Here is a 26826-nt window from a genome sequence, read left to right on the forward strand (position 1 = left end):
GCGCTTCCTGTCCCTGGGCACAGGGCTAGGCACCCACCCCCATCGGCACCATCCGGCCCCCACACTGACACAGCTGATGAGCCATTCTGCTGAGCTTGCCTTCCGCTGTGGAGGGCCACAGCCACAGGACAGTGCGCCTCTCCAGGACACTAGGCCCCACCCTGTGACTTTCCCACCCCATCCTGTTGAGGTCCTCACCACCCCTCACTCGCCACAACCGCAGCTTCCTGGGGAGTGTAGATGCAGTCAGTTTGGCCTCCACCCTCCCCTGGCAGGCCAGTGCTCCTGGTGCCACTGGCCGTTTCCTCAGACTAATCTCTGCCTCTTCTCGCTTCAGGCAGAACTTGGCCAGAAACCCGGGGGTGAGCCAGGGTGAGGCACTGACACTCTCAGAAAGGGATGAACTAAGATCTGGCCGTCCATGGCCACCTCCCAGGAGGGGAACCCGGCTCAGCCCCAACAGCATTCCTCACTGGACAGTGGTCCCCACTCCTTCGGAAGGGAGGGGACATAGTGACTGATTCATGACAAACACAGGAATAATAAATTTATTATAAGAACCACAGATGACACGGTAGTGCACATAGAAAAGGGGAAACCTCTCCTCACCAGAGGGCCGATGCCCTCTCAGGGAGCCTTCGCTCTCTGGAGTGGCTCTGAGGACGCCAGGTCCCCAGGACACCACCCTGACCCAAGAGCAGGCCCAAGTGCCCACTGAGTGGGCACAGTGCCAGGTACAGGATCCACCCAGGTGCCCCTGCAACCCAGGCACACCCACAGTGCTGAGCAGACCCCCATGGCTTAAAGGGAGAATGCCATGAGGTATAAGGCCCAGGCGATGGCAGGGGATTCACAACGGCCTGCAGGCCGACCTTCCCTCTGAGATGCAGCCAGTGCCCTTGGATCCAGGAGCTTCCCTGTGGCATGTCCCACAGGCCAATGGTGGCAGGGTCTGAACCCAAAACCGTGACCAGAGAATTCTGTGTGTGTTTACAGGGTTTCCTATGCCCTCCACGTTCCCCCACAGAAACAAGAAGTATTTTCTGGCACACACACAAGAGGCTCTAACAAGACCCTAAGTTCTCCCCCGTGCTACTGAGGAAGGACATGGGCCTTGGAGAGGCCAAGGGGACAGCAGCCCGAGGAGGAGCGCACAGGGCTGGTGGCATGTCCGACTCCGCAGTGGAAGTCCCAACCCCACCGCTGATGTCGCCAGCTCCACAGCCACCTGCCCCAGGCATGTACAAGTGTGGGAGAATGATTGGCGGGTCCCCAAGGCAGAAGATAAAAGCAGGAAAGCTAATCTAAGCCCAGGCTCTCTAAGGGAGCCAACACCTAGAAATGTCCAACACGAGGTGCATGTCCTCTGCAGCCCTGACACGGCTGCCGGCTATCCCCGTGGTCCCCAAGCAGGTGGGTGGCTAGGCGGCTGAGAGGCAGGCCTGGTGGATGCTCTGCGCCCAGGTGTTGAGCAGGGCTGTGACCGAGTGCTTGTCGGGGAGCTGCAGCAGCCTCGAGGTCATGCACCGGTGCACGGACTGCAGGAAGGGGTTGGCATCTGCAACAGAGCAGCGGGCCGTGAGCACTGCAGACCCGGCCCCAGGCTGCACGGCTGCTCTCTAGGAACAGATTGCCCCGCAGTCACAGGGCTGGCGTCTGGGGCAATCTGCCTGGCCAATGTGACCAGGGAGGCCATCTCCCACACACAGTGGGGTGGCCGACAGGCTCCCCTCCCAGGCTCATGAGTCAGTAAAGAGCTAGAATGTGCACAGGTCTGGAGCCCAGGACTTTTCTCTCAGAGCCTTGGGATCTCAGCCCTATGCACCAGCTCTGCGCTGCAGAGGCACTGGCCCCCATCAACAGGGCTCTCTCTGGACCTCGAGTCTGAAGCTGTGTCACCCAGATGGGTCCCCATGAGACCTAGCTCCTTCTGTGCTCCTGCATCAGCCTTGCAGAGGCCCACAGGGGGTGGGGTGGGGGGGCCGGGCCTGCTTACCCCTTACCCACTAAGCATGGCTGCCCTGCAGATGCAAGATGGACAGAAGAACATGATAGGTACAGGGACCCCCTCTCTCTAAGTGGGCAGCCAGGAAAAGGCAGGAGGGCCCTCAGCTGCGGGGGCACAGAGGAAACCCTGGTCGCCCAGAGTGACCCCCACCTGCCAGGGCCCTTAGACCGCAGCCATAAAGCCTTGCCACAGCTCTTTTCTGGGCTCACCCACCGTACTGCCACTGCCGGTCAATCCACAGCGGGCTCTGGGCAGGGTAGTCGGCAGGCACACTGAGCTCCAGCGGTGGCACACTTGGGAGGTCCTTGTCATCTGCAACACACGTGGCTGCGTCTGTGACCTGGCCCCAGGCCCCAGACCCCAAGCCGCCCTGCCTCACAGCCCTATTCCAATCAGGACTCTTACATCCCAGGAGGTCCTGCTGAGGCTTGCTGTGAAGTCTGGAGATCACTCTGACTCCCAGGCTTCCACATCTCCCTAGGGCCTCAGGCAAGTGAGCCTTATCCGCGTGGGAGTGAGGGGGCTTCCCTGGCAGGCCAGTGAGAGGGGAGTGCATGGGCTCAGGGCTCAGCGCTCAGGGCACATCCCAGGCCAGGTATGTGTGAGGATCCAGGAGGATGCGGGGATGGTGGGCCCCCGGGTAGGGTGGGAGTGTGCCTATCCGGGCAGGCCCAGTGCATGTCCCGATGGAGCACGTGGGCCTGGGCTGGGTCTGCTCTGGGGCTGGGGGCAGCGGCAGAGCCTGGGGGCTGGAGTTCCGGATTCACTCTCCCGCAGCACCGGCCCCGCCCCCCTGGTACGCACCCAACTTGCATATCAGGTGGACAGTGCCGTTGTTACTGCAGTGAGAAGGGTCCAAATTCACCAAGAACTTCGGGTCTAATCTGGCCACCTCCCCCTGGAGCACGTTGGGGATGCTCTGCCGCTCATCGTCTTCAAACCTACGCTTCCGGGTGCACACCACTGGGGCTCTGGAGGAGGCAGCTGTGGTCACACGCCGCTAGGCTGTGGCCTGTGGCCCATGGCCCGCCGCCCACCACCCAGAACGAGGCCGAGCCCCGGGCTGTACGTACGTGATGGGTGGGCCGTGGATGGCGGTCATGGCCGGCACGAATGTGCGGTACAGGGAATGGTTAAAGACAGGTGAGCGGATATTGGCCAGGACGGCATCAAGGAGTGGCTGGCACAGGTACTGTTGTTTGGTCGGTGGCACCGGAGGCGGCGGTGGTGTGGGCTGCGACAGGACAGCGGGGTCAGCAGCCCACTCTCGAGGAGGCTTTCCAGACCCCAAGGTCCTCATCCTCACAGCCAGACTTCATGGCTTCCCCATAACCTCTGCCCCCTGGAGACAAATACAGCTGACCCTGGATGCATTCTCCTGCCTTCTACGGCCTTGACCTTCCCCAGAGGTCCCCTCCCCCCAGGGCTCGGCCTTCTGGTGTGCAGGGCGGATAGAAACATGATGGTAGAGATGTGAACCTGGGGCATGGAGGAAACACCCACAGATTACAGCGGGAGGGTGACTTCTCCCATGTTCCCACACGTACTCTCCTCCCCCACAGCAGACCTGACCTAGAAGAAGCCTCCTGGGCAAGGTTCCCAGGCTGGGTGGTGTGCCCCCTGGCTGTGAAGGCTTCTCCCAGCGTGTGGTTCTGAGTTACTGTGGGGTGAGCCCTGTTCCCCCCAGAGATGCCTGTGGCTCTGTGACCACCACCAGGCCATGGCGCCTCACTCACCACGGCCATGTCATTCTTGAGCTTCTCCAGGGCAATCTCACACTTCTGCAGTGTTTTCAGGGGGCACCTGGGGGGACAGGGGATGTGGCTGACCCTCTTGCTCGAGGATGGGGCACTGGTGGCTCTCGAGTGCTGGTCCCAAGCACTGCCTGCCCGGTTTCCCCTGGTGGGGATGGAGCCAGCCTTGGCCACCAGAACCCTCCACAGGAGCCCTAGCCACTGACTAGCTATTCCTAGATCTGTAGCATAAGGCAAGATGGTTCAGTCCCCAGGCCTGCCCAGTCCTGGCTGGCAGATTAGGGCATAAATGCAATGGATCAGCGGAGAGGGACAGAGGTCAGGCCCCTGCCCCTCAGCACTATAATCCCAATGAAGGATCAATCCAAGAGGGTCTGGAGGGCAATCCAGATCTGAGAGGCCTAGTTCTGCAGTTTCCAGCATTTTGCCCAGTAAATGAAAGCGAGATCCTCTAGATGGGAGCAGAGCCTAAGCTGAGGCAGGGATAGGGATGTAACCCAAAGGCCAGTCCACATGCAGTTCTGTAGCGCTGACCAAACTCTGGTGCTCACAGCAGCCCTGCAACTGGCAGGCAGGCGCGGGGGTGTGTGTGCCATGTTGAGAAGCTGGTGCTCCACTGTCTTACAAGTGCTTCTCAACATCCTCTTGTTTCATTTTCCCAGCCAACTCAGGTGAGCCCCTTTGTGCAGAGGGAGTACCTGAGATGGAGTCACTTGCCCAAGGCCATTGGTAAGTCAGGGGCAGGGCAAAGGTAGGGGGCCAGGGGTTTGGAGCCCCAGCAGACACATCTAAGTGGAGCCCCAGGGCCCCTTTTCTAAACTCCATGTCACCACCAAATGCCTGTCTGAGGCTGGGCCAACCAAGCAGCCAGCCACAGGCCCAGCACCGTCCTTCCACCAGGAGCCTGGGGGGCAAAGCTCACCGTTTAGAGGGGTCCGTCAGGATATCCAGAAGGCTCTTCATCTTACTCAGGTCCTTTTTTCTGTCTGGGACAGAGAGGGGCCACTAAGACACGCACCTAGGGTGTTCCCCCCACCCCGCTGCACCCAGGCCTCAGTCCAGCCGCACCTTCGTTCTTATCGATCTTGTTGATCATCCGGCGGAGGGGCTCGATGTACTTGGACAGCTGCTTCAGCTTGTCCAGGTACTGCTGCTCCTCGGCCTGGCTGGAGCCAGCTGGGCTCATGACGGAGCTGGGATTCACTGCAGGATACAACGTGGTGAGCAAAGGCTGGGCTCTCTGCAAACTCTCTAGGTGGGGGATCTAGAGCCTCAGCACCTCAACCTGCATGGCTATGTGTGGGTTACACGAGGGGTTCTGGTCCTCAGGCCACACCCACCCCAGGCCCGACTTACCGGGGGTGTTTAAAGGTCCCGGGGAGGGGACGCTGAAGTTCTGTGGGGTGCGCGCCGTCACTGGACTCTGGGAGGGCTGCGGGGAGGGGCTCGGCAGGAAGCTACTAGGGGAAGGGGCAGGGCCGGAGCTGCAGCAAAGCAAAAGCCAGTGCACCTGTGAGCTGGAGCACGAGGTGAGGCTCGCCCTGGGAGCCAGGTGGGGAGCTCCCCCCCCCACCCGGCTGAGCCTACCTGACATTGGAGTTGGGCTGGGAGCTGGGCTGGCCAGGCTGCGGGGACGGCTGTGGGGGAGGGGGCATCGACTGTGGGGTCTGGACCTGCTGGCCTGGTGACGGCGAGGACAGCATGGTGAGGCTGTTCTGGCTGACCTGGAAGTGGAGGGGGCTCAGCGTGCTTACCCGTCACTTTCCCTCCTGCTGCAGCCTTGCTCCCACCCCCAGCCCAGGCTCACAGACATCGTCTGCACACGGAAGCCCCGTCACCCTCTCAGCCTCACCCGCACACCCTGCCCCATGAATACAAATGTGCGCACAGCCCCCCACCCCGAGGATCCACACGCATGAGTCCACAACGACTGAGGTACTGGCAGTAAGGCCAGGCTGGGTAGCCCTTGTTCCTTGGCAGGGAGACCATGAAGTCCACAGGCTTCTGGGTTGGGACAGGACATCCCCGTGTTTCTGGCTGTCGGGTGTGGGAGCCACAGAAGACCTATGGCCTTGGATGGTGCCACCTGACCTTCCCGGCCTGTGACAGATGGGACCACCTTCCTCCGTGCTTCCACAAGCCCCCTCAGCCCTCAGGCCAGAGTGGGAGGCTGTGTCTCATGTTTAATGGGAGCAAAGCGGCCCTGTGTCAGGCCTTGCCAGCATGTGTGGCCTGAGGACCTCCGGTCTGGACTGGCAGAGTGAGCCCCAAACAGCTGCCTCGCCCAGGACGTGGTGAGGGCGTAATAAGGGCCCAGCCAGGACCAACCCACAGGCCTTGCCCACTTCAGAGCTTCCAAGGGTCAGCAGCGGTGGCTTCTCCCACACCCTAGCCAAGCTCCCATATGCTGCATGTCCCCTTAGAGCCTGCTTCCTGGGGCTCAGCCCACAACCCCCACACCCAACTCTGGGACCGTCCGGTTCTACAGACCCACTCTGGTGCTTCTCTCAGGGCACTCCAGACACTGGAGCCATGGTTTCATAGCTCCCTCCCATACACTCCTCTGCCATGCTGCTTGGGGGACTGGGTTAGGCTCACTCTGGGGGTTGCTAGTCTCTTGGTCCTCGAATCAGGGAACAAAAAAGAAAATTTGTAAGAACACAGATCCTACCAGAAAAACAGGATGCCCACCCTCCTTGCCTGCCCATTCTGCTGGCTGGGGAGAGGGCCCTGGCCTTTCTCCCAGTGCCACTGGACCAAACTCCCAACAAGAAGCACCGTTCCACTCCCACCGAGTGTGCAGGACAAAGCTGCACGGGATGCTGGCGTGGCAGAGGGTATGGAGGCTACGTTATCACACTTTTAACAGCTGGGTCAGAGTGGCACCAGACAAGCCGCTGGCCCACCAGTCCATGGGCAAACAGGATGAGCTGTCCCACCACCTGTGACCAGGCACCCAGCCAGGGAGTGGATGGGCAGGAACATGCAAGCTCAAGCCCCTAACTGGTGGGCCTAGTTGTTCTACCAAGTGAAGCAAATGGTCCCAGGTGATTCATGCTGCTAGCGAGGGCAGAGATGGGCCCTGGGGCAGCCTAGCTGCTGAGTCGAACCAAGTGCAGCAGGCTTCTCCTAGGTGGGATGTGCGTTTCACAGTGCTGGGCTACCAGGAGGCCCAGGGCAGGCAGCATGACCCCTGCTCTAAAAAAGAGGCTGCGGAATCCACTCAAGTAGCGATGAACTCTCAGGACTAGGAAGGTGAACAGGCCATCTTGGAAGAGCCCATGCCGAGCAGCAGACAGTGCCGAGGGATAAGTACAGGCCCTGGGCCCCACACCCTGGGCCTGGCCTGCTAGGCCAGGAACTTTCCTGGGTGTGGTTTCCTATGAAGCCCCCGCCGTCACCTCCCCTTTCCCTCACCCCGACCTGCTGCCACACACTGCCCTGTGCTCCCTGAAGCTGCCTCTTGATGTGCCCTCTTCCTGAGTGTAAACCTCCTCACCTGGCCTCCCTCTGGATGGCGCGGGCCCCACCTGCCCCCACCTGCCCCAGGGAAGAGCCTCAGCTTTAGCTACTGCTCCAGCAGGTGTCCCTTCTAGAAGGTGTTTGGCTCTTGTCTGTAGTCTGAAGGGAGATGAGGCTTCTCTGAAGGGAAATGAGGTGCCTGAGGGCATCATGGCCAGCGCAAGGCCAGTGTAAAGCCACCGCAACGGGAGGGCCACCACACAGTTCACTTCCCACCTAAATATCCAAAGCTGTACTTTATTTTTTTAGGATTTTATTTACTTATTCATGAGAGAGAGAGAAAATGAGAGAGAGAGAGAGAGAGAGAGAGAAAATGAGAGAGAGAGAGAGAGACAGGCAGAGGGAGAAGCAGGCTCCATGCACGGAGCCCAACGTGGGACTCGATCCCAGGTCTCCAGGATCACGCCCTGGGCTGAAGGCGGCGCTAAGCCGCTGAGCCACCCGGGCTGCCCATGAAGCTGTATTTTAAATTTTTTTTTTAATTTTTATTTATTTATGATAGTCAGAGAGAGAAAGAGAGGCAGAGACACAGGCAGAGGGAGAAGCAGGCTCCATGCACCAGGAGCCTGATGTGGGATTCGATCCTGGGTCTGCAGGATCGCGCCCTGGGCCAAAGGCAGGCGCCAAACCACTGTGCCACCCAGGGATCCCTGAAGCTGTATTTTAAAAGACACCCTCACCACTCCGACCCCAGGAATCTTTCCCCACACGCTCTGCTTCTAGGTTCCATGGAGCCACCAAGCACGCATGGCTTCCTGGGCATGAGACAGAGTCCACAAGACACAAACCGGAACAGCCTGCCCAGGCTGGGGGGCCATGTTCAGCGCTTCTGCTTCCTCCCCCAAGCCTGCCTCTTGTATCCAGCCACGAGCTCCCTGCAGCCACTCTCCAGGCCGCCACAGGAAACCCCTAGCCTTCCACAGCCAGTCCAGATCTCTTAACACCTGACAACTCCTCTGGAAAAACGCCTGACTCGGTTGGCAGCGAACATATTCCCCTTCCCAGGCCTTCGATCCCCTCCTAAGACAGCCCACGCTCCCAGGCCTCCCAAATCCCGAGAAGCCACAGACACATAGAAGACGAGGTGCGGCAAGCCAAAGGCCTCTGTCAAGAAAGAAATGGTTGGGGATCCCTGGGTGGCGCAGTGGTTTGGCGCCTGCCTTTGGCCCAGGGCGCGATCCTGGAGACCCGGGATCGAATCCCACGTCGGGCTCCCAGTGCATGGAGCCTGCTTCTCCCTCTGCCTGTGTCTCTGCCTCTCTCTCTATCTCTCTGTGACTATCATAAATAAATAAAAATAAAAAAAAATTAAAAAAAAAAAAAAAGAAAGAAATGGTTTACCAAGGCGGCTAACAAGAGAGAACACCCTCCCCTGCCCCAGTCTTCAGGTTTACATCCTGTCTACCTAGCTTCTAGGGCAGAGGGGAGCAAGAGGACTGTGCCCCTTTCAGCGAAATACCAAGCCCTCCAGAGGGGAGAACGCAGCCCTAGCTCTACATTTTCCCTCTCTGGGCATGTTCTGCCAGAGGCATAGGCATGTTTGTCACCGTGCCTAGCGCATGTCGGTGACGCTAATGCTGCACCTCCCAGGGGAGGGAGCTCTGAGTGCCTGCCTGCTGTCACCTGCATATCACATGTAGGAAGTGGGAGTTACAAGGAAAGGGACTTGCTTGAGGTCACATGACTAGCGGAGGAGTCCAAGCATCTTAGGACCATCTACTTTCCTAGCGAGCAAGGACAAGTGTCTGGGAAGAGACCCTACACACAATAAACGGCCTGAAGGGAGGAGGAGAGGAAGGCAAGGTTCAAGCAGAGGGGACACAGCTGGACCAAAGGTGGCTGGCAGGGCCAGGTTGCTGGGCAGTGGGGCAGCAAGCCTCGTTTGGGGAGCTAAGTGCTACGGAGAAACCTCCGGGAGGGCTGGTGGCACCATACCCTCTAGCCTCCTTGGGACCACCCACGCCCACCAGACCTCCCTGGAACTGCCCATACTCCTGGCCCCTGTACATGACGTGTCCCCAGGAGTCACTCTTCAGAGCAGAGGAATATGGACCCCACTGTGACACCACTAGCTTACACTGCCAGGGACCCCATGTCACCCCTGGACTCCTGCGAGGGGCACTGTGTCCAGCATGTGTCCAGCACAGAATCCTGCTCTGTCGTGGGTGTTGGAGTCATGAAATGCTCCCCACCCTCAATATGAAGATGCAGCCATGGGACACACTGCAGAGTTGTGGCCACGCTGGGGGCACAGAAGTGGCTGAGATGAGAGCCCTGCCTCATGAGTGGCTGACAGAGCAGACCTTCTATCCTGCCTGTTTTTCTGAACCTGGTTTGTTACCCCAAGGAAGGAACAGGCACTGTGGGCACTGAGCACCTCATGCCAGGGCCTGGAGCTGCCAGCAGCCGAGAGTTCCGCTGGGGCACCTGCTGGATGGCAGGGGCAGCACTGGCTATGTTGTAATGATGCATTTCCGGAATAAGCTAGCTTTGCTTTGGAGGGGCAAGATTAGAAAGACACAGACACAAGAGCAGCTGCCCACCAAGTCTGGAACCAGGTCTGTGGCTGGCCAAATGCCCAAGGTGGAGGGTGGTGTCAGGGAGCAGGTTTGTGCTCAGAAGCCAGGACCCTGGGCAGCCGGGGTGGCTCAGCGGTTTAGCGCCACCTTCAGCCCAGGGCCTGATCCCAGGGATCTGGGATCGAGTCCCACATTGGGCTCCCTGCATGGAGCCTGCTTCTCCCTCTGCCTGTAGTCTCCGCCTCTCTGTGTCTCTATGAATAAATAAATAAAAATCTTTAAAAAAAAAAAAGAAGAAGAAAAAGAAGCCAGGACCCTGCTGAGAGGCCAGGGTGGGAACAGGGAAGCTGCGGAGCCTGAGCCGAGGGTTTCACTGAGTGTCTTGGCCCATTTTACAGGGGTTGGTGGCTCCTCTGGCCTCAAGCACTGCTGGGGGTCCAACAGTCGATACTTAGCACTGCTGAGGGGGTGACTATGGGGAATTCTCCTAAATGCGTGACCTGTGACCTGCTGCAGTGAGAACAAACAAGTCCACAGACAGAAGTAATTCAAGGCCTACCATGTAGCACATACTCAAAATGTTAGGGACTTCTGTTCTTATAAAAAAATCAGCCTTGCATGTTGATGCCATGGTCATTCCCTCACACCCAACACCCAACCTGTCGACCCAATGGATACCAAGCCAGAGGCTGCAGGAAAGGAAAACAAGCTCCTCAAGGCCATCGGAGCTGAGAATCAAAGGGACCAGGATGGGGACACTCGCTAGTGACAGGTGTGTGGGTAACGGGGCTGAGGGCGCCTTGATGCACCAAGGGATGGAGCCCCAAGCCAGGAGTTGCAGAGGACTCTGTGCAGCCTTAGGTAATGCGGAGCTGGGCCTGCTCCACTGAGCCCTCCGTGCCACCTTGGTTATGGGCCCACTTTCCTGCCACACAAACTTGCTCTCTAGCGAGCGACTGTCAAATGGGCTTTTTACCAGCAGATTCCAGCCACTTCTGCCTCCCACTGTGCAATGACTACCAAAATGGAGGCCAATGCCAAAGAACTCACACTCCATTCAGTAAGGAATTGCTACTGGCACATTTGGGGCAACTCTTAGGGGTCAGAAGGCAGAAAGGGTGACAATAGACCATATCGCCAAATAGCAATGCCTTGGCTTCAGGAAGTCCCCTGCCACTGTTTCAGTGGTGTATGGTGGTGTGGTGCAGGGCCTGGACTGGCAGCCCCTGCGCACGGCCCATCGGGGGAGGGCAGGATTGTGTGCCAGGGTTACAGATGCACCTGCCTTACAAGAGAGATGGCATTTTACAGTTTTGGCAAATCTGAGGTTTTCCCAGCAAACCCACTAAAATGGAAAGCCCAAGCCCATCAGACAAGGGAACCTTCTTACTCTTTTACTCTCAGAGTCCTAGAAAAAGGCTTGGCCCATGGAATGCACATCACGACAATTTGTTAAACAAACGACCACACCAGGGAAGAATTCCAGATGTCATACAGTAACAGAGAGCCAGGAATTCATCTCTCTGAAAAAGTGTGATGTACATGAGGTTTTTACATACCCAGGAAAAAGTGCGTATAGGAAATCCTATACTCGACACAATAAATTCTAGAACAGCCCGGTACTAGAGAACTTTCCACCATAACAGACTGACTTGGTCTATAATCTGTGCTGTCCAGTATCGTAGCCACTGGCTTCCTCATGGTGCCATGGTGCCAGGTTCCCCTGGGCACTTGATATGCAATTGAATTTCAACTTAAGGAACTGAATTTTTAGTTTTATGTAATTTTAACTAATTTAAATGTAAATACCTACATATGGCTGATGGCTATACAGTGTCAACAGCACAGCTCAAGATAGCAAAACTCTAGCTACTGTTTCATTTAAGTACAAAAAAGACACCACCATAACTATCTAAAACACTAAACTTTTTTTTTTTTTTTTTAAACACTAAACTTTTAAATTTTTTTAAGTAAACTCTACCCCCCAGTGCAGGGCTTGAACTATGACCCTGAGATCAAGAGTCACATGTCCATCTACCAGCTGAGCCAGCCAGGCACCTCTAAAACATCAGACTTTTTCAGAAGAAAGTTAGCTCCCATCTTCTCTGCAAATGAAAATACTAGAACTATCCATAGTACTGAAATGAAAATAAACCCAGGTATTTACTCATATACCCCCAAGAAACACATGCTAAGTTTGGCTCACGTGAAGTTGGTCACTCTGAGAATCATGGTGAAGGAAGTCACCGGCGATTACGACGTGACTCACAAAGGCGCTCATGGACCCTGAGTTCTCTGGGGCCCCTGGGCACTGCTGCATATACCTGCACTGAAGGCTTGACTGGATGGCAGCTGAGGGGTGGGGAGTGGGAATTGGGCTCCTACTTGTATCCCACGTTGGGCCAAGGCTGTGGTGATCTTGAGAACAGAGGGAAAACAAAGTGATCCCAAAAAAGAAACAGTGTGTGGGCTGGTGGAGAGGCGTGTGCAGCCTCTGAGACAAGGAGTGCCCATGGGTGAGGGGTGTTTGGGGCTCAGAGCAGCCTGGCCTAAATGTCCCAGCCCACAGCATCAAGGCCCAGGTAGGCATCATGGGTCCACAGGAGCCTCCATGAATGCTGCCTTGTTGGCGGCACTCCTTCAACAAACCTGATCTGTTTTTGGGCCCACAGAGCCCTCAGGGTTAGACCTCAGGGGCCATGGGTGGTGGTTCTGGGAGACCAGGCTCTAGGGACAGACTGTGAAAGACAGTACTCCACCAAAGTCGTTGTGAGAAGTCAACTGTCGTTAAAACAGAAGAAGTGTGCACAAAAGACCCCTCATGGCACCTTTCCTTCTTAGGAGCACATGTCTGATTAAAATGCCTTTGAGGGCCCAAACTCAAACCATCCGCCTCTCCTCAGGCCTCTGCTCAGCTTCCAGGGAACTGGTTTCCTTCTGTAACTACAGTTGTGGCAAGGTGGGCAAGGGAAGCCTGGCACTCTGTACCTCCCAGGTACATCTCTACAAGGATGGGGTCAGGTCTGTCCTAAGCATACAAGATGACTGCAGACTTCAGAACTCCAGCATGCCCTGGAACTGCTCTCCTCATCCACATGTACTCCTAGAAGCCTAAAGGCAGTGAGCCAGGCTGAGCACCACTGTAGGACTGGGCCTGGCTTGTGCTGACAGGAATCCGGTGCTCTCCTGAGGGCTGGCCGCCCTTGCCCTGGGCTGAGTCAGGGAATGGAGCCCGTGCCTGGTCCCTAGAGAGCAGTGTCTGCATGCACTCATAGTGTTAGGATGAAACTAAGCTAAACTACAACGAAGTTCAGGAGGAAGAACTGATCAGTGAAAAACCAAAACCTCTGACATAGGAGGCTTATGAGTTAGTCCCTGAGACCAGGGCGGCACGGACGGCCATTCAGTCCCTATGGCAGGTATACCAGGGACAGGGCTCTGGAGCAGAAGAAAGGCCTGCTCTTCCAAGAGGCCTCTGGTATCACATGCGTGTTCACATTCACACCCACTGGTCACATGCAGCAGGCACCGGGGGTGACACAAGCAGTGGCAGGTGCCAACCTGCTGGGCTTGGATGCTCCTACAGCCATGTAACAAAGAATCTGCCAGGGTAGGAGGCCAGGAAGCCACTCTCCCAGGGTCTGCCAAAACTCGGGCACAGTCCCATAGAGCCCACCAGCCTGTCAGACACAACATGGGGGCACTGATGGGGTGTGTGTGATCACAGGGTACTCGGGGTCACATGCCTGTCCTCCCCTGGGAGGCGCACTGCCCGAATGAGAGTGGGGCCGAAAGCAAGTGTCCTTGGGATTGGCTCTCAGCCTGTGGTCAGCTGGCACAGCAGTGAACAGTGTCCATTTACAACCAGCATGCACTGAGAGGAGCCCACCAGCAGCTCAACCGTGCTCCTTCCAGAGGAGGAAAGGCCTTGAGAAATCAGTCAGGTGGTATGAGAGAGGTGGAAAACTTTTCCAGAAGAAACAAAAGTAATAAGGAATGAAAAGCTTAAATCTAATCTGCTACTGACTGTTTTTCTTGTAACTGAGAACTCCCGAGGGGGAAAGTTCATTTTCTTTTAACCCACAAATCCTAATAGAAAACACATCGGTAGTGTTTACTGGATCAGATGAGCCATGCAGCCAACAACCAGCAACTCCTCCCTTTTTTCACAAACATCTATATTCACTACCTCCCAACACACACCTACCCAGAAAGGAATTCAAACTCCATCCCACGGGCTAAATGCCCGTTCCCACACAGGTCACTGGGCAACATGGCCTGGGAAGAGGAGACAGAGGTTCGAGAAGTTCAACAAGCTCAGTGCAAAGTCACTGTACAGCAGCTGGGTCACATGCACACACATCAGGGAAGTGTGCCTTTGAGGACAATTCTTTGTAACTTGAGAATTGTACTTAGGAGTTTTCATATACTAACAGAATAGAGGGTTAAGAGACAAAAGTCCAGGCATTTTTGGAAATGGAGAGACCTTCTATTCTGGGTTTATCTACAGTCACAGATAAAGTTTAGGAGAGAAAAGGAAGTTAGTGCAGCTCTCCTGTCATATTCTAGTAAATCCCACTATGGGGGACGATGACATCACCTTTCATTTACACAAGTAATGTCAGATGAAACAGAGCCTGGTATGTGAGCTCAGGGCTCACCAATTTTCTTGGAACACCCAAAATACTAAACTTCACCCCAGGCTCAGAGCCCTAGTGACCCATCAGGGTTACAGCACTGGTAAGCGTGATGGGGCACCTCTTTCCTGCTTTATCTGGGAGGGCACCCTTGAGAGATGAGGCATGGAGGGCTGCGTGCTCGGACCCTCTTCCCCCAGCACGTCTTTCACAGAACCACCAGAACCTGGCCATGCATCAGGATGTACTTTATCAGTAACAGTAAAAAACTAGAAATAATTTCAGGGTCCAAGGACAAAACCATCCTTAAGGACAGCAGAAAGCACTCGTGTGTGTATGTGCACACAACTGTACAACAGCACTGACTGAGGCATTTTAATCATAAGCAGATCTCAATCATAAGAGAGGGGCACCTGGCTGGCTCAGTTGGTAGAGCACGTGACTCTTGATCTCAGGGTTGTGAGTTCAAATCCCATGTTGGGCATGGCGCCTACTTAAAAAAAAAAAAATTACAGAATGGTTTACTTCTGTTGTAATGTGAATAGGAAAGCAGCCAACATAAAATCCTATGTATATACCCTGTGACCTCAACTATGTAAGAGAACAGAAAAAAAAAAAAAAAAAAAAAGCCAAACCGCCCTGTGCTAGAACAGTTTTCCTTATTTATATGTCTCTCAGCTTCCTATCTTCTATAGTTACCAGATATTTTTTAAAGTTTTTGGGTCAAGGGGGCACCTGGGTAGCTCAGTCAGTTAGGCATCTGACTCTTGGTTTCGGCTCAGGTCATGATTTTGGAGTCATGAGATGGAGCCTTGTGTCGGGCTCTGCACTGGACATGATGCCTGCTTGGGATTCACTTTCTCTTTCTCCCGCTGCCCCTCCTCCTGCTCGCGTGTGCATACTCTCTCTCTAAATAAATAAAATCTTAAATTAAAAAAAGTTTTGGGGTTATGGCGCCTGGCTGGCTCAGCTGGTAGAGCATGTGACTCTTGATCTCAGGGTCGGGAGTTCAAGCCTCACACTGGGCGTGGAGCCTACTTAAAAAAACAATAATATGTAAATAAAGTTTTTGGATTAGAATATCTGTAACCTTGTCTTGTCCACTGTGCCAACCCAGGCTGCAAAGGAAGGCTGTGAATCCAGAGACACTCCTAGGAAGGCCTGTCATACCCCAGGGACCCTACCGCTACTACAACAATGCAGCAAGGCAGGCCTGAGCCCAGAGACAAACCAGCAGATCAGCAGCAGAAGCTCTTGAGGTGTGGCATCTGGGCTGAGAGGCACAGCACAAATGTGTACTGTGCATGGCTGGGCTTTAAGAAAGCTTCCTCCATGGGACACCTGGGTGGCCTAGTGCCTGAGCTTTGGCCCAGGGCCTGATTCTGGAGACCGGGGATCAAGCCCCACATCGGGCTCCCTGCATGGAGCCTGCTTCTCTCTCTGCCTGTGTCTCTGCCTCTCCCTCTGTGTGTCTCTTATGAATAAAAAAAAAAAAGAAAAAAGCAAGCAAGCTCCTTCCACTGCCAATACCTGGAGATCCCACCACATGGCCACGCAACACAGGACAGAGCCTCTCACCCACTCCCCAAGGCTGAACTGTGATACATGAGAGAGAAATGGACATCACTCCTGAAAAAGACGCATGCCTCCTAAAAGCAACCCACTCACAGACACTCAAGTGATGACCCCCCTTCATCCTCCCCAGCTATCAGAGTCCCCCAAGTTTCCCAGGGTCCCTATGTAGAAAGAAGAGTCCTGGGCCCACCTTAGTTCTCCTTTAGCAGCCCTCCAAGTTCCACTGAGGGAGGAAGAAGGTTACATATCAAGGTTACTCTAGAGGTGACTGAGCCCACAGTTAAGCTCCCATACTTGGCTGGGCTTGGTCCTCCAGCAGAAGCAGAGAGCACGGTAACAGCCAGGAAAAACAGCCCCACCCATGGGTTCAGAGCAGGGTACTGGGTGTACAGAGCACATCTGCTTTAGGGCTTCACCCCTGCCAATACCTCAGGTCCCTCTGCCAGCACACTTCTCAGGCAGCTTCCCATGGACTGGAGTGACATGGCTAGGGCTAGACAGGGCCGATCTTGAGCCTTTCTAGTGACATATCATCAAGCACTAATAGAACATACAGCATCCCGGGAGTGCTCGACATTGCTGCGTACCCAACAGGGTGCTCGGCTGACTCATAGGTAAGGAGTGGGGCAGGAACGCAGCAAGGTGGTGGTGGCAGCCCAGCTCAGGCGGCACCTGGATAGGTGGCACTTCACCTAGCACCTGTGTTCTGTCTAAAGTCAACACTCTCTTCCAAGTCAGTGTCCCCAGTGCCAGGTGAAGACAGAAAGAACCAAGGCCCCAGACTAGATGTCTCCTCTCCTCGGCACCGGTAGGATGGGGTGAGGGGTGTCTGTGGGAAAATCACGAGGCCCGATCTCAAACCCCAAATGCCAACGAGAATCTGGCTTCTACTAAGAAAGGCTGGGCAAGGCCTACTCTGTCCCATCAACATCCAATATACAGAAGGTGGGCATGACGGGCCTCCGCCACACTTCTCAGCAGAGAGAGCAAACCCTGGCAGCCAGCTGAACGAGGTGTCGCAGAATGAGCCTGTGCAGTCCGCTGGAGCCAGGCGCCATCGTTCCGGTGCTCTTCCATTTCCAGAACCCCGCTGTACACCAACCGCCAGCCCTGCACTCTGAGCCCGGGCGAGCCTGAGACCACAGTGCTATCCTCTCCCAACATGTGTTCTCAGAGAAAGAGGGAAAGGGAAGATGAAGGGGGTCTGAAGAGAGGTGGGGGGGACTCAGATGTGACCAAGGTGAGATCGCCCCATTGAGGACACCAAGGACTGGTTCCCAGACTACCCGTGACCCAAGCAGGACTCCCAATATATGTGGTGTCTACAGTCCGGCTCTGTGCACAGGTGGATAGGCAGCAGCCAGTGACTCCGGAAGCCCTCACCTGCACTCCGGAGCCCACGATCTGGGAGGCCTGCGCTGTTGGGACTGCTGCCTGCGGCTGCACCTGAGGCTGCACCGGCTGCACCTGGGGCTGCACCTGCTGCTGCTGTACCACCATCGGAGCCCGGACCTGAGGGAGGAAGGGAGAGCACTACTGGAGCTGCCCAGGGCAGAGGGCAGACACCCGCCACCTCTGTGGGAGCTCTAAGGCTTGAAGCTCTTCATAAGAAGGGATGGGATCATCATGACTTCACTGGCTATGGTGACACCATGCTGGCCTCACCTTATCCTACAGCTCATTAGCAATGCCCCACACCAGCCTACCTCTGGGTTGAGCCCACGTCCCCTGGCTATGATAAGTGGCATAGCCCTCCCACTGAGGTGTCACCAGACAGCCACCACTACCCTCTAGGGCTGTGAGCTAAGAGGTGGCTCCCAAGGCCGAGTGCACAGCCCAGCCTACTGGACTTCTGGGCCAAGCACTCTGAGGGTCTACGAGAGCCCCCGCTCTTCGAATGAGACCAGGGCTGGTGGTCCCCAGGTGACAGGTGGGATCATGCCTTGCTGCTCATGACCCTCCCCAGGCTTCCAGCCGGGCCATGTGGGCCTCCCATTTGCCTACTACTCAGTTCAAGCATGGCCCATCCCCTCTCCACACTCAACGAACCAAAACAAGAAAAGCCCATAAAAAACAAGGAAATAAGCAAAAAACAAAAAACAAAAAAAACTATTAAAAGAGCCCCCTGATACAGTTCTCCCTGACTTGATGACAATATTGTGTCCTTGGTATATCACTGACTGGCTTTGCTTTGTACAGAGATGCATACGACTGAAAATAATGGGACAGCCAGGGTGGCTCAGCAGTTTAGTGCCGCCTTCAGCTCAGCGCTGATCCTGGAGACCCGGGATCGAGTCCCACGTTGGGCTCCCTGCATGGAGCCTGCTTCTCCCTCTGCCTGTGTCTCTGCCTCTCTCTCTCTCTCTCTCTCTCTCTCATGAATAAATAAATAAAATCTTAAAAAAAAAAAAAAGACAAAATAATGTGTTAACCATGAGGGGCACCTGGGTGGCTCAGTCAGTTAAGCATTTGCCTTTAGCTGAGGTCATGATAACGGGTTCCTGGGATGGAGCCCCAATTCCAGGTCCCTGCTCAGTGGAGAGCCTGCTTCTCCCTCACCTTCTGCCTGCAGCTCCCCCTACTTTGTGTTCTCACTCTGTATCAAATAAGTAAATCAAATCTTTGGGACACCTGGATGGCTCAGCAGTTGAGCGCCTGCCTTCGGCCAAGGGCATGATCCTGGAGTCCCGGGATCGAGTCCCACACTGGGCTCCCTGCATGGAGCCTGCTTCTCCTTCTGCCTATGTTTCTGCCTCTCTCTTTCTCTCTCTCTCTGTGTCTCTCATGAATAAATAAAAATCTTTAAAAAATAAATAAATACATATATAAAATCTTAAAAAAAAACTGACAATGATACTATTTTCCATTAATACTCTTCTTCAAAACCATGGTAATGACAGAACCTGATTCCGAGCAGTTGGCAGACCACTGTGGACACTCAATGAGGCTACACACCCAACTTCACAGCGAGAACATGCGTACTGCTGTCCACCTGACCACCCAGTCTTAAAATGCCATGGCTGCTGCTGAAATCAGGCCCTCAGGAGAACACTGAACGGCTGCTCAGGAGAACACTGCTGCCCAGCAGCAAGGGCGCCTCTGTGCAGAGTACGGCAGCTCTTGGGATACACACTCCCTTGCCAAGCTTGATGCTGAGGCCAGCATGGGGAAGGGCCACTGACATCCCAATGCTTGAAGAGGACACACCCTGCTCTAGCCTCGAACCCCCGGAAACAGCTGCTGGCCATATGTACACCCAGAGAAGGGCTGTAGCCCCTCCATAAGCCACAGATACTCACGAGTTTCAGCTGAGGCTGGGCATACAGCATCTGTCCAGGGAGGGCCGGAGCCTGTGACACCAGAGGCTGGGTCTGTGACTGCGGCGGGAGCTGAGATGGCTGGTTCTGAGCAACTGGTGGCTGTTGGGGCTGCGGTGGTGGCTGGTGGTGCTGTGGGTGGTGCATGGGCTGTAGCTGCTGGGGCAGAGTCTGGGAGGGGGGAGGCTGGGGCTGCTGCATTGGTGGTTGCTGGAGTGGTGGCTGGGCCTGCAAAGCTTGTTGCTGCTGCTGTTGCTGCTGCTGCAGCTGCAGCTGTGCCATCCGCTGTAGCTGCTGTTGCTGCTGCTGTATCTACGGGCAGAAGGAGCCAGACTCAGTCACCTCACCCACTTCTGGGCCCTGTGTCAGCCTCAGCCCTGAGGAACCTGCCCGCGCTGCCCTCACAGGACACTGAAGACATGCCAAACGTGTGGCCGTGCCCTGGCCACCGGGCACTGGCCATGCCTGAGCCTGAGAAAATGAAGGGAAGGATCCAGAGGGCTTTGGAAGGGTTATATAGAGGTGCAGCCCCATGGAAGCTGGGGTAAATGCTCAGGTGGCTGCAGACCTCTGCGGCCTCCCCACAGCTGCTTGTCTGGTCACTAGAGTGGGCAACAGTGTGAGCCTGGGGGAGATAGTCAATGTCCATTTTCCAGGATGAGGAGGAAAACTGGGACTGAGGATCATAGTCAGCTCTGGGGGAGGGGGCCTCCGAGACCCAGGAGGGTGGCTGTTGGGAAACAGAGGCAGTAAGCCCAGGCCTGTGGAGGGTGGGCAAGTGGAGAGGTCCCCTCAGGCCTTTCCTCCCTCAACCAAGAGCAGACCTGACGATGGATGCTTAATATGTCTAGATGCTGCCTACCAACCACAGGAGGAAGAAAACAGTTTCTTCTAAGCAGGGCTTCTAATGTGACACTGCTGTTTCCCCGTGGGAGACAGGAGGTTCAGTTAGAGCTGCGTCCAGACACCAAACCATTCAGACAAAAGAGGAGGCATGCAAGTACTCAACAGAAACATGCTCATAGGATGGCTCAGGCATCCCTGCGCCTTGGAGTGCTCTTCTCACTTCTTGCTTCGGTTAATGCCTACACGAATCGCTTATACCCAGAAGCCTCCATGGATCCAGCGTCCCCTCCCTTCCCTGGCACACAGTAGGCCCACGGCCAGACATGAAGCCTGATGGAGAGGCCATCCTTGTACCATCCCAGTGCCCGCCTGACAAGTTGGGGCCTCTTTCTCCTCCCTGCCCTGGGCTCTGCGGGAAGCCCCCAGAAGAGGAAGCCCGGGCACTGGGCATCAGGAGGAGCTGTGGCCACCTCCGGGTCCCCACACCCAGAACTGTGGCTGGCGTGTGTCCACGGCTCCAGGGCCACAGATGGGGGAGGCTGAGCATGGAGCCAGGGCACCTAGTACCTGCTGCTGGTTTTGATGATGCAATTTAATCAGGTGTTGCTGCTGCTGCTGCTGCTGCTGCTGGAGCTGCTGCTGCTGCTGCACCACCGCCTGGAACTGCTGCTGCATGGCATTCTGCTGGGCCTGGAACTGCTGCTGCTGCTGTTGCTGCTGCTGTTGCTGTTGCTGCTGCTGCAGCGCCACCTGCTGCTGCTGGAACTGCTGCTGCTGCTGCTGCAGCGCCACCTGCTGGAGCTGCAGCTGGGCTGGAGGCAGAGCAGCCAGTCAGGCGGGGCGCCATGCGGGGAGGGCGGGCCCATGGCCAGCGGCGCCCACAGGCGCTGGAGCTCCACACTCCATGTAGGAGAGACCAACGGAGGCACCGGGGACACTGTCTGCATTGATTATGGAATTTATTACTCTGAATTTCTCTCTGACAAGAGAGAGGAAAGAAAAGGGCCAATTCCGTCTTTGGAATGGCCAAGAGGCCCAGCCTCTGGCAACCACAGAGCTCCTCTGGGTCTCTCTGCGGAGTTGCCAATTCTGGGCACCTCTTATCAATGGAATCTCACAGCATGTGGCTTTTTGTGACTGGCTTCTTTCATTGAGGGCAATATTTACAAGGTTCACCCATGTTGCAGTCGCAGTTCATTTCTTTTTACTGCCGAATAGTATTCCACGGTAAGGATTTGCTATATTACGTTTATCCACCCATCAGCTGATGGACCTCTGGGCTGTTTCCACCTTTTGGTGGTTATGAATCATGCTGATATCAACAAACATTTGCAGGATTTTCTGTGGTCCAGTTTCTTTTGGGGTGATGAAAATGTTCTAAAATTGATTGTGGTGATGGTTGCCCAACTCTGTGAACACATTTAAAAATCACTGAACGTTGCACTTTAAATGGGTGAACCACAAGTATGTGAATTATAATTTCAAAAATTTGTTATTTTAGAAAAAGAGAAATAATCCAGAGATCCTTTGTACACCTTGCCCAGTTTCCCCAAACAGTACCATTCTGCAAAATTATAACATAATGACACAATCAGAATGTGTGCTCATTTGTGTAGGTGTGTTAAGTTCTTTTTTTTTTTTTTTTTTGGTGTGTTAAGTTCTATACAACTTCCTCACCGGGGTGGTATTCAGTCACCATCAGAGTCAAAGATACTGAAAGTTCCAACATCACAGGGATCCCCCAGCACCACTTGGTGTCACTTCCTTCAGTACCCTGGGCAATCACTAAGGTGTCTTCAGTTTCTAGTATTTTGTCATTTCAAAAATGTTACGTAAATGGGGGCTTTCTAGGATGACCGCCTTTTTCATTTAGCATGATTCCCTGAAGATCATCTAGGATGCAATGAGTATCAGTAGCTCTTTCCTTTCCACTGCCAAGTTGTATTCCATGATACAGGTATCTCTGTTCAACCATTCATACCATAAAGGACATTTGGGAGTGATCACAGATTTGGGCTATCATAATGCTGCCACAAACACTCAAATACAGGTTTTGGTGGGAATTTAAGTTTTCATGTCTCTGGGATAGATGACCAAGGGTTGTATGTTTAATTTTTAAAGAAGCTGAACCATTTTACATTCCCACCAGCAATGTACGAGTGATCTGGTTTCTTCTCATCCTTGCCAGCATTTGGGAGTGTTATTTTAGCCATTCTGCTGCTGTATGAATTTTTAAATTTCTCTTTTCGTTACAGACTTCTGTTTGACAGCGAGGAGACATTATGTGTACGGCAGCACTACTGTGAGAGTGTTGAGGCTTGTTTTATGGTTTATTCTTGTATTTGTTCCATCCACATGCCTAGATGATGATGCTGTTCAAATCTTTGCTAGATGCACCCCCTCTTGTCTGCTTAACTATCAATAACTGAGAGGAGGAGCTGTCCAACACACCTTTCATTTTAAAATCTTTTTGTGTCTTATATTCTAGGTGGGTTTCTTGTAAAGACAATATAGCTGTAGCGTTGCCTTTCATTTACAATCTCACATTTCCTATCTTTTAGCAGGAAAGTTTTGTCAACACATTCACATATATTGTGATTGCTTGTATTTCTCAACTTATTTGTATGACTTCTCTTTCCTAAGCTTCTTTCCCTCCCACTTTTTTTCCAGCTTTTTGAGGTATAACTGACATTTTTTTCCTTCCTTTTCTGAATTACATATGTATATTTACATCTTTATTTATTTAGAGATTTTTAAGTAATCTCTACACCAAATGCAGAGATCGAACCTTGAGATTTAAGAGTCACACACTCCACCGACTAGACCATGTAAGTCCCTCCGAATTATATTTTTGTTGGATGATTGAGCTGAATTTTGCATGTTGTTTGGATTTTTGGTTTTTTATTACACTTTTTTGTACTGGTTTGGGATTTACAAACTATTTCTATTGTTTTAGCAATTACTTTTATTTTTTTCTTTTTTAAAAGCAATTATTTTTTCAATTTCATCATGCATATTTAACTTACCAAAGTATAAAATTTACCCATATTTTAACCTCTTTCCAAATATAAAAACCTCAGAACATTATTTTTTAAAATAGGTTTCACATGCACATGATAGACTTGGTATCTGTACTTGGGATACACTTCCTGACTTCCATTTAGTTTGGTCACTGTTTATCTTCTTACACCCATATAGCACACTTACATTAAGAGGCAGGACAGAGTGCCAGAGTGGCTCAGTTGGTTAAGTGTCTGCCTTCTGCTCTGATCTTGATCCTGGGGTCTTGGATGCAGCCCTGCATCGTCTCAGGCTCCCTGATCAGCGGTGGAGTCTGCTTCTCCCACTCCCTCTGCCTGCCTCCCCCAACTTGTGCTCTCCCCCTCCTCAAATAAAACTTTTTTTTTTCAAATAAAACTTTAAAAAAAATCAATAATTAATTACTTTTTTAAAAAGAAGGCAGGAAGGGATAATGGCTGGGGTACAGCCTCTGACCCAGACTGCCTGGACTCCAGCCCCAACTCTGTCACTGCTCTGTACCTCAGTGGAAGAGAAAATAACAGTAACTTCACACACTGAACTAAGAATTAAGAATCTGTTATAGGGGACGCTTAGGTGGTTCAATGGTTGAGCATTGCCTAGCTCAGGGCATTGATACTGGAGTCCTGGGATCGAGTCTCGCATCAGGTTTCCCACAGGGAGCCTGCTTCTCCCAGTGCCTGTGTCTCTGCCTCTCTCTGTCTCTCATGAATAAATAAATACGGTATTTTAAATACATACATACATATATAAATACATAAATAAATAAAAATCTGTTATAGGTAAAACACTCAAAATAGTGCTTGGACTGTAGCACATCTGTATAGTTATAGCTGGGAGCATTATTATTTTATAGAGGTGATTTTTGTTTACACCAGGGATTTTCAACCTTGTGTTGACCAAAATTTTGGGATAGAGAAGTCTAGGTTGTAGGGGGCTGTCCTGCGCATTTAAGAGGTTTACCAGTATCTCTGGCCTCTACGCTAGATGCCAGTAGTGCTCCCACAGTTGTGACATCCAAAATGTCTCCAAATACCGCCAAATATCCCTCAGGGTACAAAATAGATGATAATCACTGCTTAGATTTACACACACTGGCTACCTCACATAAAAATTGTTTCTTTGGGCGGCCCAGGTGGCTCAGAGGTTTAGTGCCGCCTTCAGTGCAGGGCCTGATCCTGGAAACCTGGAATCGAGTCCCACATTGGGCTCCCTCCATGGAGCCTGCTTCTCCCTCTGCCTGTGTCTCTGCCTCTCTCTCTCTCATGAATTTAAAAAAAAAAAAAAAAAAAAAAAAAAAAGTTTCTTCCATCACTTTACATCTGGCATCATAGGAAGGACAGTCTGAGAAATAAGAGGAAAGGGTGAGCAAATAAAAAACCTTTTAGTGAGGGTCTCTTGGACTTTGTTTTTATCTAAAATGTCTGCTTCCCTCTAGTCCTTGGGAGTTTTGCTGGCACATGACTAAGGTCGGTAGCTCTATCCCCTGGGCTCCACCAACCTCCTTCTCTCTTCTTGATACCATCACCAAGTCCACTGAGTTTATTTCTTGCTCATTTCTAGCAACTGGCTATTTCTAAGGTATTCCTCTGGCCTTTGGTGTTCTGTGATTTCCCGAAAATTGGTTAAGGCAGAGATGCCTTATTTATCCTGCTTGGGACCATGGGGTTTTTAGCCACCAGCTCCTCACAGACTGGTGTGCTTCTGTTCTCACTACTCGGTCGTTTTATTAGTTGTTAGACTCTAATTTTATCCTCTGCATTTCTTTTTGGAGATGAGGCAGGGAATCTTAGCAGGCTCCACGCCCAGCATGGAGCTCCATCTCACAACCCTGAGATCATGCATGATGTGCATGATCTCACGTCTTAAACGACTTAAACGTTTAAACGATTGAGCTACCCAGGTACTCCTTATCCTCTGCATTTCTCACCCTCCTATTTTCCATGTCCTCTTCTCTGGACTACATTTTATTTATTAATTTTTTTAATTTTTATTTATTATTTATGATAGGCACACAGTGAGAGAGAGAGAGACAGAGACACAGGCAGAGGGAGAGGGAGAAGCAGGCTCCATGCACCGGGAGCCCGACGTGGGATTCGATCCCGGGTGTCCAGGACCGCGCCCTGGGCCAAAGGCAGGCGCCAAACCGCTGCGCCACCCAGGGACCCCTCTGGACTACATTTTAGATAGTGTCTTCAAATGTTGCCTCCAGTGCACAAATTCTTTCTTTAATTGTATCTAAACTGTTGTTCATTCATTTCCACTTTTTAGTTTCAATAATTTTATTTCTCATTTCTACAAGTTTTCCCTGGTTTGTTCTCAAAACTGCTTGGCCACTCTACCAGCCATTATAGTGCCTGTTCATCTGGAATTCCATCCTTTATTTCTTTAATCAGGCCACGCCCATAGCTAACAGTGGTTCTGTGTGTGGTCCCTGGGCATCTCCACATCTGTTCATTGTTCCTATTCCTCCTCCTGGTGCCTCTACTTCCTTTCAGGCCTGGTCTTTGATTGTGTGCTCAATGCTTGACCTTAATCTGCAATTCCCACAGGGCTAAACTAAGGGCACTGTCCTCCAATCTGCTCTTCCTTCTGGGGGACTGAGGTATGCCAAAGGCCCCAGCACAAATCCCGCTACCCATAGGGATTCCAGGCTTGCTTTATCCAATCTTGCAGTGGGCCAAGGCACAGCAGGCAAATGCTTCTACCTTCCACTGGTCCTACAATCCAAATTGCAGCTAGATCTACTTGGCTAGAAGGACGATGGTTCCTCAGCATCCAGTCTGTCAAACAGCCAGAAATAGGCCTTGTTTTTAAAGTTGGTTTTACAGACACATGATATAAAACTCACTGAGGAACAGAAATGTAGAGTGAAAAGTAGGTCTCCCTTCTAATGTTGTATTCAAGCCCCCCAGCCTCACCTACAGTCAGTGGTCTGTTTCCATGACGAATCCAGGTCACCAGAGACTACCACAGTGTGTCCCGGGCTATTCTTTAAGAACCCTTGCAAAACCTCTGGCCCTGCCCTGAAGCTGCCTTAATCCCACAGTGGCATTCGGAGAAACTGTCCGAAAGGAATAACAAATGTCCATAAGGCCACAACCACTATTTCACAGACCAGGCAGGCAAGCAGTCCGAGGCGGAAAGGGAGGACTCTGACAGGCAGCAGTAGGACATGGAAGTAGAGAACCCACATCAACCTACACAGAAGACCAGGTCCCTCAGAAGCTGAAAACAGGATGTGGGTCAAGGTCAGACTGGGCGGGGGGAGGGAGGGTATGGGCAAGATGCCCAAGGTTTGCCACTGAACTGACAAAGTCTTAGGAGTGAGACAACAAGGCAAATAATGCTAGCATTCTAAATTCATACACTTTAAAACTATTTTTTATTATAAAAAATAAAAGTGTGATAAAAAAAGAAGTTCAAGCGGAGCATAACAGAAAAAAAAAAAAAAAAGAGCCAGATGTGGTACTTCTCCAGGGCACCCTTCCATGAGCCGCCCTGCATGCATGTCAGATACACTGACAAGACAAGAGGGGACAAAGGAGCTGGAGATGAAGAACACGAGCTGAGTGTCAGATGGCAAGACATCAGTAAGGAGAAGAGAAT

General features: G+C 52.8%; 1 protein-coding gene across 2 annotated transcripts in view; it reads right to left on the minus strand.

Annotated features, from left to right (window-relative positions):
* Window positions 1-530: 530 nt before the first annotated feature.
* Window positions 531-26826, minus strand: part of MED15 (mediator complex subunit 15) — a 69438-nt gene continuing 43142 nt past the window's right edge. The window contains exons 6-17 of one of the 2 annotated variants that reach the window (XR_011994718.1): window positions 20746-20990; window positions 19315-19644; window positions 17399-17527; window positions 5350-5486; window positions 5119-5246; window positions 4831-4965; window positions 4685-4748; window positions 3745-3811; window positions 3082-3242; window positions 2414-2979; window positions 2222-2320; window positions 531-1558 (exon numbers count right to left, since the gene is read on the minus strand). Coding sequence is in view for 1 of the 2 variants with exons in the window: in XM_025982654.2 (XP_025838439.1) it covers window positions 1422-1558; window positions 2222-2320; window positions 2813-2979; window positions 3082-3242; window positions 3745-3811; window positions 4685-4748; window positions 4831-4965; window positions 5119-5246; window positions 5350-5486; window positions 17399-17527; window positions 19315-19644; window positions 20746-20990 (1799 nt within the window). In the remaining variant the exon portion in view is untranslated. The remainder of the gene's footprint in view (window positions 1559-2221; window positions 2321-2413; window positions 2980-3081; window positions 3243-3744; window positions 3812-4684; window positions 4749-4830; window positions 4966-5118; window positions 5247-5349; window positions 5487-17398; window positions 17528-19314; window positions 19645-20745; window positions 20991-26826) is intronic. The other variant, XM_025982654.2, reaches the window with a different exon arrangement.

This window comes from Vulpes vulpes, chromosome 10, assembly GCF_048418805.1.
Source record: "Vulpes vulpes isolate BD-2025 chromosome 10, VulVul3, whole genome shotgun sequence".
Classification (NCBI taxonomy): domain Eukaryota; kingdom Metazoa; phylum Chordata; class Mammalia; order Carnivora; family Canidae; genus Vulpes; species Vulpes vulpes.